This window comes from Rhipicephalus sanguineus, chromosome 7, assembly GCF_013339695.2.
Source record: "Rhipicephalus sanguineus isolate Rsan-2018 chromosome 7, BIME_Rsan_1.4, whole genome shotgun sequence".
Lineage (NCBI taxonomy): Eukaryota > Metazoa > Arthropoda > Arachnida > Ixodida > Ixodidae > Rhipicephalus > Rhipicephalus sanguineus.
The window spans coordinates 145365085-145381414 of record NC_051182.1 but is presented as its reverse complement, the minus strand read 5'-3'; the positions used below and the strand labels follow the sequence as shown (position 1 = coordinate 145381414).

The 16330-nt window shown below is 44.4% G+C and overlaps 1 protein-coding gene across 1 annotated transcript in view; it reads right to left on the bottom strand.

Annotated features, from left to right (window-relative positions):
* The window catches only part of LOC119400173 (uncharacterized), a 49812-nt gene extending 33775 nt beyond the window's left edge, over positions 1-16037 (bottom strand). The window contains 3 exon segments of the mRNA XM_037667162.2: positions 3058-3171; positions 12497-12663; positions 15860-16037. Coding sequence (XP_037523090.2) covers positions 3058-3171; positions 12497-12663; positions 15860-15991 — 413 coding nt within the window. The 5' untranslated portion in view covers positions 15992-16037.
* Between the last annotated feature and the right edge of the window lie 293 nt (positions 16038-16330).

Sequence of the window (16330 nt, the reverse complement as noted above, 5' to 3'; positions counted from 1 at the left end):
TTAAATAACAGAGAGCTGAGCTAGTTGGTAAGTATTCATGTTAAAGAGACAGGGCGTGCAACAACGAACACAAGAGAGAAGTCAAGACGCCACAAACGCCGGCTAACAACTGCAAAGACGCACAGCGGCGGTAAAGAAAGAAGGCACGAAAACTTATCTGCGCATGCCCATACAATAGGCGAACCTATCAATTTGGCATGCGTGGTGGTCTATGTGAGAGATAACTATTCAGACACTTGATTTCTTCTTTATGCAGGTTAATCGATGAATGGCTGACGAATGCTCTACCACTATTATCGATATGCCAGGCCTCAAACATTAAACGCGTTTCTTCATTCCTGTGTCAGTGCACGCCAAATTCGATGAATGGCGATTTTGTAAATATCTTTACATTATTGAGAGTGTAAGTGCACACCAAAATTCGATGAATGCACGATTTTGTACTGGCACAGGAATGAAGAAACGCGTTTAACGAGTTGAGGCCTGACATATCGATAATAGTGGTAGCGCATGTGTGAGCCAACCATCGATTAACCTGCATAAAGAAGAAATCAATGGCGCGATTTTGTACGCGTTCTTAAAACGGACGGAGGTGGTCCGTTACATCCAGCCGCACGCGAATGGCCAATGTGAACCGCAACAGACGTCACGGCCCTGCATTGACCAATCGCGTGCGGCTGGATGGAACAGACTGCCTCCGTTCGTTTTAACAACGCGTACAAAGTCACCCCACAAGTGTCTGAATAGTTATCTCTCACGTAGACCACCACGTGTGCCGGATTGATAGGTTTGCCTATTGCATGGGCATGCGGAGACAAATTTTGTGCCTTCTTTCTTTTCTGCCGTTGTGCACCTTTGCAATTGCTAGTCTGTGTTTGTAGTGTCTTGACTTCTCTCGTGTCCATGTTTGCATGCCTTCTCTTTAACATTTATAACGTAAGTCGTCGGAGGAGCGAGTATCCGCACTATAACCAAAACACCATTTTTCAAAGGCTGCACACGTGCAAAGTGTGACGAACAGGCAGTCATGACATTCTGAGAATTGAGTCATGTGACTGGCATGTCAATTCGCATTTGCTTAAACTTGCAAATGTTGAAAGGTTAACATAAGCAGACCCGCGGTGCCGACAAAACGAACACACACACAAAAAAGCACTGTATCAGAAAGTTGCCGACTAACTTTTCAGACTCCTGATTTATGCGTTGGACTTTCTTGCAGAATGGCAACTGAAGTTCCACATGCTTTCAATTTCCCAGGCGCGACGCCAAAAGCAGTGGCAACCGTGAACCATCACTCGAGTGTAGCACATGCAAGCTCTCGTTTTCGTCGACGTCGCCCCTTTCAGAATGTAAGTAATCACTGCAAAGCGTTTCATTGACTCGGCACCAAATTGCACATCCAAGTTCCCTACAGATGAGGTGGTTAGCGCTCGTTAGGCCTTGCTGCGAGTTGGCAACTTGACATGCTGTTGTGGGAAGCTCGCCCTAGACAACATGAGATTGGGCATAAAAGAGATTGCACTCGTTACCTGAACCAAGGGCAGCATGCGTGAAACCAACTTTGAATTCGCGGTCGGGAGAACAGCTGAAATTATTCTGCACCATCCTGCATAATAAGCTTGCCCAGCTTTCAAGTCCATCTGCTAGTGGCAACTGCAAAAGCCCGCACTGCAAAGCCTTTACATTGCAGAACACAACCTACACTGAAGGCGGAATTCTGCACTCTACGACGACGTAATTGCTTTCCAGACAAAAAACCAAAAAGCCACAGCGGCACCGTGCACTTGACGCGAATGCCCGTTCAGTGGGGAGCGCGCACACGGAATGGATGACAAATGGCCGGAGCAGAGGCTTCTCCGGCAACTGGACAACCCTTCCTCACACAGCGCGCCCGCACGCCCGCTACACGGCCTTTCTTTTTTCCCTCTATTCCACCTCCACTCCGCGTCGGTTCGCTCAGCATCCTGTCCTCTCTCGTAACTCTCTTTTCAGCTGGCACACCTCCATTGAAAAGTGCACTACCTCGTGTCTCTGAACTGCATTATAACTGGTCTTTCATCTCGGGGGGCTGCACAATAAGCTGTATGTGTATACATGGAGTTCCATAGGAGGATAAAGAGGAATAAGAAAAGACCGCAGTGTAGCCAGTCCTGCACTGTAAATGGTTATGTTGCCGGTGGTCTTAGCTGTATGTGCATGTAATGTTACGTAATGCTGCCGAGTTCCACCTTATTTAGCTGTTTTAGTTCTCACAAATTCAATTTTTCCACTCAGTAATGAGCCTTTAGGTGCTCCAGAAGCCTTTTTCCCTGTTATAAAATGCACTTTTGGTGGCACCAAGGTCCTTTTTCCCTGCGCCAAAATACGTTTTTGGCTGCTCCAAAAACCTGCTTTAAAATGGCTTCGGCCAATGACATCACTGCCTGAGTATAGAATTGAAAATGAAAAGCCACTTATTTTGCAAATGCTGCACTATAAGTTTTAAGAATAAAATCTCTGCATGTCTTTAACACGGTAACCAGCACAGGAACAGTATATCAGTGCAGCTGCATGTTCGACTGTGCTGCTACACACACAAGGTACACTATTTCTTACCACAGACACGTTTACAACTTTAAAGAAAGAGCGATATTTTTTAAGAATTGGATACATGTCTGCATCCAATATACCAATCACCAAAAGATACAGGCAAGCAGTGCGGTTGCGGATAATAATTGTTGGGGTTTAACGTCCCAAAACCATGATATGATTATGAGGGACGGCGCAGTGGAAGACTCCGGAAATTTTGACCGCCTGGGGTTCTTTAATGTGCACCTAAATCTAAGTACACGGGCCTCAAACATTTTCGCCTCCATCGAAAATGCAGCCGCCGCGGCCGGGATTCGATCCCGCGACCTTCAGGTCAGCAGCCGAGCGCCATAACCACTAGACCAACGTGGCGGATCACGGTAGCAGATGCAAATGCACTGTTACATATACTAGGTACACTATTTCTTGCTGCAAACTCGCCTGTAACTGTAGAGAAACAGTGAAATTTTTAATGTATGGTCAGCTTACAGCACAGCTTGAGACGTCTCCATTGCATCACTGCCGGCCTCTTGAATTCCAATGTCACATGCTTGCAACGAAACTTCCCCTTGTTCTTGGACTGAAGCTGGCTGGATTGCACAACTGCAAAAGTCAAAATAAATATTTTCTGGTTTAGAAACAAAAGCCCTGTTCTGCAATATAAACTGCAGCTTTTACACATTAAATCTGATATTCAACTGCTCTGCAGAAAGCTTGACAACCATACTGCAATTCTTTCCACGTTAAGGCAAAACTTGAATTATAGGACTGATGAATGTATTACTTTATCTCACCAATAGTTAACAGCGAGCAAGAATTACTGCATACAGGCTCTTACAGAGCCTCTGAGGACTTAGTGAAAATACTACTAAAATGTCTCAACTCGTGTTTGATAAAGCACAACATGCAGGAGATAGATCAAAATAGGAAAACGTATCTCGACACATGCCAGATAAAATTACAAAAACGCAACTTGACTGGGCAATGGAGCATAAAAGTTCATGTGCGAATGCTACGACTAATAAGACTGACAGCGATCTGGCAGAACCCGCAAAAATCTATTCAAGGGCAAGCAATCAGCACAGTAAAACACTTGCAGCTCACATTTTCAGAATTTACAAGCTCTGTTACAGTGATGACCTTTCTATAGTAAACACTTCAAAAGATGAATTGTCAGTTTTGCCCAAAGGTGAAGCATGTAATAAAACAGCTGGGCATCGCACTGAAAACACGCCAGACACATGGTGCAATAAGGAGCGTCACGTCACGTCTCAAAGGTACATGAGGCGAGACTAAGCGAAAACCGTGGCCACTGTATAATGTCTGTGGCCGGAAAAGGTCAGTACAGTAGGCTCTCGTTAAACGGAACTTGAAGGGACCAGGAAAATGCGTTCCGTTTAACAGGAGTTCCATTTACTGAAAGATGAACAAGGGTGCAGAATCCAAGTACAAAACCAACCATATTAGAGGCAGCTGTTCCATTCAAGCAGCAGTTCGATTCAAAAAATTTCTGTTTACTGAGAGTCCACTGTATTTAGGAAAGACGTTTACTCTCCATTTCACTTAGATGAGCACACACATGACGTATTCTGCCCAGAGTTTTGCAGCACGGACAAGCGTGCATGCAGTGCCTGGCAGAACATGGCCTGTGCCACTTTTGTGCCATTAAACCCAATTTAATGGACTACACTCCATCTCACACGTTGGTTGCAACACTGTGAAGGCTACGTGGTCAATAAAAAGAGCGCGTATCCCTCGTGATGTATTTACCTGCACCCCATCTTTCGTTTGGCGTCCCCAAAGCATCTGCGTGCACATGTTGGGCAATTAAAGTGAGCGCATGGCAGCGTCGGAACAAAGCAGCAAGGTGGCACTCATTTGCAGCTGACGCCTTCCTAGAATTTATCAAGTCATCGTGTGCTGCGTAGCACGTAAGTTCTAAACAAGCACTTGTGCTTGCTTTATATTCGCGTCCTGACATTTCAACAGCAATATGTTCGTGATTATCTTGCAATGTTTCAATGTTCTCTCAAGTTCTCGGGGACAAGGCTTAGAGGCATATCGGAGAAAACAGCTGATCTCAATAACAAGGACAAATCATACCCGATACTTTGTCCTCAGCTTGAGATGATGTAAAGCGAGCCAGTTTCACTGTTTATTTATTGGTGTGAAGAGAGTGGGCAAGTAGCAAGCGCGAGTTCAGATTGAAACAGGCGGTCACATCTGCATGGGTGCTACCCATGTTGCTTTGCTACCACAATTACCAGCGGTTACTGATACAATTAAAAGCATAAGACTTAGATGCAAGGCGTGATTAGCGTATCATGCATTGCTGTGATGTAGCACATGCCAAACAACCCAGGCAGCACAGCACGTTGGCCCAATATTGTTTATACGTTGGCAAACCATGGCCAAATGATGGCCCATACAAACCACTATAAAACCAATGTTGGCAAGCCAGTCTACAAGGATGCCAATAATGGTCCATCTTTGCCAGCCAACATAAAATATTGGTCGTGCCATTCTTTGAGGTTGGCAACGGCCCATGGTTGCCGATGTACATATGATATTGGCAGAACCAGGCCGTATGGATGGCAATATTGGGCCAGCTTATCCGTTGGTAAAACAATATTGGTTAAGTAATGGCAGTAGATTGGATATATTGTCCAGTCAATCTGATTGGTTAAACAACATTGGACGGCCAATGCTACGCGCAAGACAATATTGTCCAGACTTACACGTTGTCGCTCCAATGTATTAAACACTGGCAAGCATATGCATGATATATCGGCAAGAATGTTTTTTTCCCCTTTTACCATCACTGAGTGAAGGTTAGCCCAAATCGAGCCACCACCTGCATGCCACCACCTATTATGAAAATCACTTTGTCCGGCATCCAGCGCACCTCAAAGATTTCTGGTTACTTATCACCATAGGCGTGCGCTGGGTTCCCCAATAGGGGGGGGAAAAGGTTCGTTGCACCGCCCCCCACCCTACTAAGAGGTTCGTCCGAATTAACCGGGTTGCGGACAGATATGGCTGAATTAACGTGTGATGCCGTTAAACAATACACATGCTTGCAGGGACCAGAGAACGCGTCCTAATTATCCAACTTTCCGAATTAATAAGTGTGGAATTAACGAGCTTTTACTGTATAAAGATGGCAAAAACAGTCCATCACTGTCAGCCAACAAACCAAACTGCAAATTACAATCTATAAGAAAGGGAACAATGGCGCATTCAGGGTCTTGATTTTTAAGTTGGCATTTAGTGTGGCACGAAATGTATGCTAAATAGTTGGAGAAAATTCGTTTTACAGATGTTGAGCAATGTAAAATAAGTACCAAGTTCTCAACTGAGTTTTGCGCGCTGTTGGAAATACATCAATGAGAAAGGAAACACAAAACAAAATCTCACTTTGCAATGCTTGTTGAAAGTTAACGTTAATTGTGTGATAGAGCCAGCGTATACATCGCAACTGTATAAAAACAACCAAAAAAACCCTGCTTTTACATTGATTGAAGCTGTATATAGTGTTGATGAGTTAATCGAGTAGAATAGAAGTTGTCTGCTTCGTAATGGGCCTCTGCGCTGGTGTGCCTTCTGCGCACCGCACACGCACCGAAATTATTCTCACGGCTTTATTAGCGGCAAACAATCAAAACATTTCATGTGACTTCAACCACGCCACGTATTTTCGCGTTTGCTACACGACTGGTTGGATTACAGGATTGTAACTTCTTTGTGTGCGCGCTACAGCGACGTGCTGTCCAAGACTACAGTATCGCCCGCGGAATCTTTAAATGATCGATGAGTTATGTTTGCACTTTCAACGCTTCACACAACCAGACGTGTTCACTTTGAATAAATGTTCTCGGTGATCGGGAGGCCGGAGAAGCAGCGCGGTGGTCGCTGGTCATAAAACACTTGTCACTTGACGGCTGCTCCGCCCACGATGGTTCAAACGGGGCTCCTTGCTTTCAATGCCTTTGAAAACGAGGGGGGGGGGGGGTTGAGGGAGATGGCGGGAGACGACGGCACCTCGGATGATGCGTACGCGCTTCGGCCCCTTCTGCCAGGCGGCTATTCTTTTTCAATCAGTGGCGGTTACTTTCCCTCGTTCGGGCTCCCGGCATCGGTGGGCGCCCGGCCCTCAGTATTCAGTCAAAAGTCATCGGGAAAAAACGGAGTCGGATACCGAGACAGGATGCCATGATTCTACGGATACAGAGATTCGACGGCAATGCCACAGTGAGAAGGCAGCTGCCCTGTTCTTCATCGGACCTGACTGTTTTGACTTTTGAAGAGCGATCCACAGATGAGCGCCGATGTGTTCTGACAACTCGCAAACTTTCCGCCGGATTTTTGTGTTCGCATCGCGTTCAGTTAAGTCGTTTTTTTACTTCGTCGCATGTTACTTTCCGTGTTTTTCGTAAGTGAAATGTGTGCTGCGTTTATTATTGTCTACATTACCGCGTAATTTTTAAAAATTTGTTAGTTTGTGAATACCATGTGGTGGGATTTATTGTGCGCTTCGAAGTAGGTTCGTTAAGTTCTCGCCCTTAGCGATGTTGTCAGCATTTGCATGTGCTATTTTGTTCTTTTCTCGTGTTGTAGTGCGTCAGCTGAACACCCGTTGTTTTTCATTTGCCCTTCGCCGCTCGATTCGCGCAAAGAAATGATGGATTTGTAACACACAAATTTTTATTAGTTGTGAAGTTGTCGCAGACTTTCAAGCTCTTGCCGCAGTCACCTTTTAATTAATAAATAGGCGATGAACTTTCTGTTAGTTCAAGGTGGTTATGGATCTCGGCTGTATCGAATGTCTGTTCACGTGTAGATGTTCATTTATTTCATTTTGTATCACGCTTCACTTTTCACTCACTTCCTTTTGAACCTTCGGTGAATTGACAAATCAAATAAGCGCTAACACCTAGGGAGGCTGTGTGTGTTTGTGAGTGGTCCCGTTTCCCCGATTTCTAATATAAGGGCGTTATTGAAGGTAATTAGTGTAGGTTCTGTGCAGCTGTTATCTGCCAGCAAGCGGTCAGCAGAACAAAGCGCGAAATGCGAAATTATTTTCAAAACTTGCAGTATCTTTGCCATATGTATACATGCAGAATAAACGTGTGTACTCTCGGTTTTTGTACGCTGATTATCCCTGCTGCTTGCCTAAAAGCAACAGCGTGGGCAACATGCATTTATTTACGTGCACAAAAATCTACCTCACGTTAAACTACACATTCAGTGGAAAATGCCGTAAAGATATTGACATAGCTAACGAAAAGGCTGGCAAGAACCAGCGTTAAATGCTGGAAATGAAAGAATGATGGTGCAGCCAACGATAAATGCTGGCAAAAAATATTGGAGCTGCCAATATTTATACAATGTTGGCGATACGTACAACGGACAATGTTGGCTACAGCCATCCTTGCCATTATTGGCGATATGTTGGACGGACAATGTTGGCTACAGCCATCTTTGCCATTATTGGGAAATCATTGGCATCCAATATTGGACCAATGCACATTTAGGTGTAGCAAACCCCCAAAAGCCAACGCAGGACCAATATTTCTGCCAATGTTTACCAACCTTGTTCCGAGATTGGTCCAATGCCGGCCGTGCTGCCTGGGAAAAGCAGTTGTTTCAACCTTGCTAATTATAAGGCAATTACATATCATCATCATCCTATGCCCAGTGCAGGGCAATGGCCTCTCCCATGTATCTTCAATTAAACCAGTCCTGTGCTTTCTGTGTGGCCACATTATCCCAACAAATTTCTTAATCTCATCTACCCATTTAAAGGAGCAATAACACAAAAATTTCGCTTCTTGTTTTTTTCTGTTGCAATAAGTATCTAATGACACGCTTATCACGGCTGAAAAGCTAATTTACTCGAGCACGCGACGGTCAATTATTTGGAGATGGTTTTACAGCGCACTGTCGCAGTTTCAGTTTCACAGAGCGCCTTGTGAGGCGGGACCCAGAGTGGTTTTTATGTAAACATAGCTGCCTACATGAGCACACAAAACTGCGTGCACATGAGCACCGCATTGACAACTCTTTTGAACAAAGGCTTTCTGGGTGCTGTATAATCCCCTACGAGACATTGTAAATACGCATGACCCCCCAGAAATGTACTGCCGAGGCAAGGACATCAGCCTTTGTACTCCCTCAGTCCATTGAAAATGTCTGCTAGGGGAGAGCGCTTGCAATGATCGTGGCAGCCAACCCAAACTCATGACGCAGGTGGCAGTTGATTGTTTACACGAAACCAAAAGCGTTTCGTGTGCAGTGGTTTCACATGTGCATGCACTTTCAAATTGATTTTAAATATGTTCTAGGCTACATTATCCGTTGATATTTCATAGAAGATGCGTGTGTCCACACAAATCTATCCCATAAGTTATCTCGCCTTAAAAGTTTTGTGTCGGTACTCCCACGGCCGCTGGATGAAAAAGTGCACGGTACGGCCTGCCGCGTCAGCCGGCTTTCTGTGGGGAGAGTGCGTGTCGGCAATAGTTGCAGTTGCGGCCGCTGGGGCGCCCGGGGCGGAGACGGGAAAACGTGCGCTGGCGGCTTTGTTGGGGTAGCAGCCGCAGCGAATTAGTTGGTGGTTGTCACACGACCTCTTCCGTAATATAAGTACAGTTAATTTTTGCTAACATTGATCCCACTCATTTCCAATAGTTTTTTTCAATCTCATCTGTCGCAGTAATGACATCATGCATTCAGTTGTGTCTGTTTGCGTAATCTGGTTAAATAGCCAATTAAATTTCCGTTTATGTGCTGACCAACCAACACTGGGCCATCCGGCAAGCCGAAGGTGCCACCTGGGTACAAGAACTTCGAGCCGTCACCTGACGCCATCATCAACGACGGAGGGTGGGACGGGACAGGAGTTAATCCCCTCTTCCCCCCGCCTCGCCCAAAGGAAACTGCCGGACTTAATAAAGTTTATTCATTCATTATGTGCCGAGCTCCTGATGTAATTTTTTTCCCCAAGAACAAACCTTTGCTTCCGGGTTGAAAGAATAAGCCACAATGCACTTAGCAACATTATATGGCACTGAATGAGAAAAAGTGGCTGTTATATCTATAAGCGTGTAATACATCATTTGCAATTTTACTCTATTTATATTTCTGTAACACTGCTTCAGCACTTTGAGCTTTCTCAGCTAAAAATGCTTGACAAGTATTCATTTGAAACATCTAACATTACATGTTCATAGTGTTTATACACACAGAATGTAAGAGAAAACATGCTTTGAAATTTTTTCGTGATATGTGCTACAGGGCCAAAAAGTAGTTTGATACTAGCGGATTCTACAAATATAGCGGTGCATATATTTGACAGTTCTCAACGGGACAATGACAATAAATTGCAATATAGGTATATAAGGCCAATTACTGCAGAAATGATATCAAATAAATTGACTTTGTGTATTTTTTCCAGATTTTATGCTCACTGTTGGAGTTCAAAGTGGTATTAGTTACATTATTAAGAAAACGGCATGAAGGAAAGAGATGAAAAGGCTGAAAAACACACGAATAGAAGCACTTGTGTCCATGTTTTTTTTTTTTTCAGTCGTTTTGTCACTTTTTTCATCTCACCGTTTTCATAATAATGAATCCGTAACAACTAGCCCAGTCATCAGTGTTAAAGTTACTCTAAATGACCAGCGGTTATCTTGCCTTTTCGCTAGATGGCCTGCCCATTCCCATTTCTTTTTCTTGAATTCGACTAATATTTCCATATACACGTAGAAATATGTTTTGCTGCGCGGGCATGTGGTTTGCCTATGTCTCATAGTATCCACCCTCTCGCAACAGACTTGTGAGATAGTGAGAATAGTGAGTGTGCTGTGCACATCACTCGTGTCAGCAGCAGAAGCCGTAATGCTACCCTAGCTACAGCAGAGCCAAGTGAGCAATGTGTCCATTTGTTTCATCAATTCTGCCAACAAATTGAATGCCCTTCACTGATTGTCGCCAGTGAGAAGGTATCTGGATACTTCCTAACCCTCCACTTGCACTGGCAGCGTATGTGTGCTCACAGACACAATATGACAATGCAGACAGTTCAAGCGCTCGCGTTCCCTGCAGTTATGTCGTGCAGCCTCCACATTTGTACACATCACTGAAAACACATTCTAAACGCTGTCGGAAAAAAAGTGATCCTGTAGCTTCAATATTTAAGCCTGATCAGGCCAGCCTTGATAACATACCCTTTTCATAATTCTCAAGTGCGCTTACCTGTGCTACATATACACCGTACTAAAGGCGGTAGCTGTCATGCTTCGAGTGGAGACGAGATTACAGTTGCAGGTGCTAGGGCTTGTCTATTACACATATTTATTTCATGAGATCTTACTATTCATTTTTTATGTCACAGTGCAAGCAAACTGCACTTGAACACCGTGCTCGCATCAAGCTGCCATAGTTGGGTAACTGCCTCACAGGAAAGCTAGTTTTAAATTATGAAAAGGGTCTATTACAATTATGAATAAATTGCTGACACTGATCTCTTTTGATGATGTGCTGCAACATAAAACGAATGAAAATATTTTTGTACAAATTAGTGGCCATGATTGAGCTGGGGGCGTTCTGATCGCAGAAAGTACATCGATTAACAGCAGTGATGCAGAGCAACATGCCCAACCTCTTGACAAACGTGCGCCCCTCTAACATACAGCTATTTATTTATTTATTTTTTATTTATTTACAGGATACCTGCGTTGCCTCAAAGGCATTATTGCAGGGGAGACATCTGTGCTACATGTTCTACAGTGAAAAGCAACCAAAATATATGAAACAAGGTTAACATCAAGATAAACAAGGTGAAAGGACCATAGGTTAGCATGGTCAAAGGTAACAGAAAGTTGAAATAAAAAGTAGCACAATTATACATTATTGTAAACACAATCGGGAATAAAAATTATGATTATCAGGTACAGAAACGTAGTCTTCCGGTAACAAATTCCAATCTCGTACAGTTTGTGGAAAAAAAGACCTGGAAAAATTATTTGCGCTGCAACTGTTTGCTCGGACTTTCTTGGAGTGGTCGTGTATCGTCGAGATGTAGGATTTCATTTCTGCACTAAAGTGCATCAGAATGTCGTTGACAGTGGCCCTTACATCAAATGCTGTGTGAGCATTTTATTTTAGCTTACTACATGGAGCAAGAAACATGTGAAGGCGTAACTCTATTTCAGGCGACCAGATAATGTCACGCTCTCGGAGAGCCACATCATGTTAGCGGCATCTGGCGGCAAACAAGGCAATTGCAATTTCGGTTGCCAAGGGAACCAGTCGCGTGTGTTGCTCCCGTTCCGCCACAGTCACACGGAGCGTGGATGCAGAGCATGTTTGGCCGTGTTCATTTCTTGCTCCGTCGCTGCAGACTCCTTGCGTAAGCTCGCAGAAACTGACACAACAAAAAATTTAATAACGGAAAAAAAATAAGAAATTATGTTTCCGCTGATGGGAATGGTGCTGTTTGTCCACGAACGCTGCCAAAAAGTGCATGCGTTCACCTAAAGCCGGCTCATCCAACCGTCACGTTTTTTTTTTCGTTTTTTATTTCATTCACCATGGTTGCGGCTCCGCGCTGCAAGGCGCTGGCAGTTGAAGTGCCTCCGTCAGCGCATTCTATTTTTGTGGCATTATCTGGACGACCGTTCCAACAGGAGTTTCACCTCCTACATATTTCTTCCTCTCTCTTATTGTCACTGATATGAACTATCCAAACGTCAGTTGCATCTCTAAATGAGAATCGGCTCACGCAAGGTAGGGTAAATTGGAGATTATTCGGAAAGGCTTTCGTCTTAGAGTGGACATGGAAATAGGCTGAGAATGATGACGATGATGGAGACACCGTGACTGAATAGGATGTTTGATTAAATATCCAATACTGGATAACACTCACAGATTTTTTGGAGACTTGAGTGTGGCATTCTGACCACCAGTAGCCATTGCCGCAGTGCACAGAATTGAAGCACTCCTCGAGACGACGCGTAGCTTTGCTTTGTTTGGAATTTCGTCTTCAGGTACAAGGTCCACAAAGTCGTCCAGGTCAGAGTCAAACATCTGGATCTGCTTGGAACAGGGTATTGCATTTTGTTTCTCAAAAAGACCAGGAAGTTCTATGCATGGGATGCGTAGCAATTCACGAAACAACGCATTATCATGCATTTTAATCAGTGCATTGTCTAATCATTTGCAGCATTTGTTTTCCTCCCTACACTAAAAGAACAGTCGCACTGTTTAGGGTGTGTTTTTGTCACACTTTGTCGTGCCTGTCATTGTTTGAACAATCTGCAACTAAAACGTCCAGTCCATGAACAGTGTGCACACCATCAGCCATACGTAGAATTCGTGACAGGAAAACAATCAGGACGTAGTTTTAAGAAATGCAAGCATGTCGCACAATGATTAGCGTTGTGTAACGGGACAGCCCAATGGGTTAAAGGAGTACTGACAAGATTTTGAGACATCGCATTTTTTGTTTCCTTGGTATGCAGTGTCAATGCTGTCCACACACCGGTGTCGGAAAACACGTATAAATTATTTTAATTTGACTTTGAAGTTTCCGTCGGTGACAATCTGCAAGCCAGCCCCACTGCAATGGACATTATCCCGACGAGTCAAGACAGTTCCCCCGAGTTTGCGAGTTCTGCGTCCTGCATGCAGCCTAAATCGTAGAAATCACTGTCAGGGTCACTGGGCGACAAGTCACTCATCATTTATGTGCACCACGAGCAGATGACAGATTTGCGCTAGTACGTCGCGAGTTCCTGTATCCCCGTGACGTCACACTGCTATGAAACGTCACTGAGAAGCCGCCCCCTCGATATCGAAACCGAAAGTGTCTTTTTAAGGTAGCGGTAATAAAAATATATACGATGCATTCCCAGGCACCACAATACTCGTTTGAGGTTTCTCGACACCAGTATTTTTATTTAGAGCAACAATCCGAAAATTGTTAAAATTCGTGTCAGTACTCTTTTAAGCTGTTTTGACAGCACAGCCTGCCACTTGCACAGACCGGAAACAGCATTCACAATTCTGTCGCACAATCTTTGCCAGACCCGCACTACTGATTGGTGAAAGAAGGCTATGCATTTAAGTCGTTCAGGTGCCAACTCATTCTGCCAAAAACTTAGTTTCGCTTCACACTGTCACAGTTCAGAATGAATTAAATGTGTACAGATTCATAATGAATTTCATTTTTAAAGTGGTTTTCGTCAAGATACATAAGACATAAGAACATAGACTATCGTATCAGCGAACCTAATCTATTAGAAAAACAAGGGGGAAAAAAAGCCGAATGTAAAACGTTGTGATAACCTGAGAAAAGTAAAAGTTTAAGGAACAACTACATACATCTAAGCTAAGAAACATCTATACATCTACCTTCCCACTCTGAAAACACTTCACAAATATTCAAATATGCACTACTATCAGAAGTGTTTCACTTTGCGGGCAACAAATTTGTGAAGCAGTTAAGTATCGCCGTTTTTTTTTTCATTGTTTTCGGTGCACTTTATTTGGACTTCACACGGTTCCTGGGCCAAAGTCCTGAACGCAACTGCATTAATAATGGCGACCGCACTGACAAGCGATGTTCAAACTGAATTGCAAACTGTTGTATTTGATGCCTGGAGCAATGTTTCATTTGGGAGTCCCGTTTAATTACGTACACACAGCGCCTCCTTTAAAGTCTTTTTGTTGGCATGTATTTTTTTCCTTACGGCATCAAAGCGTAAATTCGATTGCTACTTCCATGACACCTCGGCATGCAGCGTATTGGATCGTTAAAAAGCCCGAATCGGGGAGTAAAATGTGCATCAGTGGCAGCACCAGAGGTGCGCAGTAACAGCCTACGGTGTGGAACGCGATGAAGTGCCTTTGAAAAAGGCAGTGTCTATTCTCCCCGTAGCCGGGAGAATTTCTGAAAAATATTTCTCCCAGCAGTCACCTCCCATTGGCTCTGCAAAGTCACATGACAAAGCTACCGGGAAAACTGCCTGCGAGTGTACTCGCGGGTTGTTTGTTAATGCTCTAAGCAGAGGAACTGGTACTGTGTGCATTTCCAGCCCATGCGTCCGTACGTGTACGAAACAAGTGTTTGCTGCTTCGTTTCAGTACCTATTTTACTACTGCCTTTATGATCTATTACGTGACACGGACTGTCAAGACTATCGAATGCTTCGCCGATGCAATCAAGAAGAGACTGATTGTGTGTTGGCAAAGTGCAACTTGCGCTCAATGATCACTTTTTATGAAATGGAAGCGCAGATCTCGCGATACAACGCGGAAAACTGCTTTCACTTATGGGAAAATTATGCAAGAACCATTCGGCGGCAAGAAACTGCGTGGGAAACCTTGTCGGCAAAGTTTTCGATGCACTGAAGCACTACCAGTCCAAAACCAATTGTTGGAAAATACGTGGCCTCACAAGCAGCCAATTTTGCCCCGACCTCGCTCGCACCTTCTCTCAAGTACCGTGATTTTAAATTTCCAGCGGCCGCATGTCGCAGCTACTGTGCTATCCAGCAGGTACTGGCTCGAGCCAATCGTCCGATGGAGCGATCGCGACAGCTCGTTTGCGCCCACGCTATCGCTCGTTCGCTCGTTTACTTGGAGTGAGAAGTGATTTTGAATAAAATGCTACTAAGACATCGACTTCCTGCAGCCTCTATCCGGCAGATCGTGGGGTGCGGGGCAAAATTTGATATTGCGTAAGGAATTAATGGACTCTACTGCGGCCAGTAAAATAACGACGCTTTTGCTACATTTTTGCGGCAATTCGCGTTCAGCTACCGTGAAGGCCGAATATTTCTCACAGCAGCCGGCATGGTGATATAAAAGGCGTTCTCCCGGCAGCCTTGTCACGTGACTTTGGAAAGCCAATAGGAGGTGACTACCGGGAGAAATTTTTTTCAGAAATTCTCCCGGCTGCCGGGAGAATAGACACTGCCAATCTAGAAATGTTACACCAACTTGAAACCCGTCCATTAGTGCGTGCATGTCGTTAATAAATCCGGCAAGTTGCGTGTGGCACGCGTAGCCCTTGCGAAAACCGCGCCGATGCTTGAAAATAATGTTACGGTCACCATGATAGTTGATGACACGAGTGTGGGTGACGTGCTCAAGTGGCTTACAATACGGCCCTATACAAACTGCATACGTTTCACTATAAGCTCTTTGTTCACCCCCCACCCCCCCGACTATCCACAAGTCACAGCAGTTGGAACATGCAGAGGGAGCAAGGAAAATGAAAATATACCAGCGTGTCTTCGAGATCGACATCCACGATTGCCGTCAGTTTCTCCAGGAACTCGGCGTAGGTTCCCGTCGCCAGCTTCAGCTTTCGCCGGTTACCGTTTTGTAATATCACGAGGCAAAAGACATCGCCCATTTTGGCGAAAGAAACAACGCAGTGGAACCACTGCGCGTGTCACTTGTCACTCATCAACGCACACGATCAGCACGTTCATACACGGGCAGCCGGCGCGGGAAAGTGAGCGGAAATAGTGCATGGTTGGTGGTCACACAAAACCAGTCAAATCCGAGAAAAAAAAAACGTTTACAAAACTACAAGCGTTAATTTATAGCTCCAGCGTAAACAAACGTTTATAGTTCCACATCGGTTTACGTTGGAATCAACGTTTATAGAACATAAACGAGAAGAGCGGTAAAAAAAATATGGCGACCAAGACGCATCATCAGCCATAGCAATAACCAAATAACAATAACT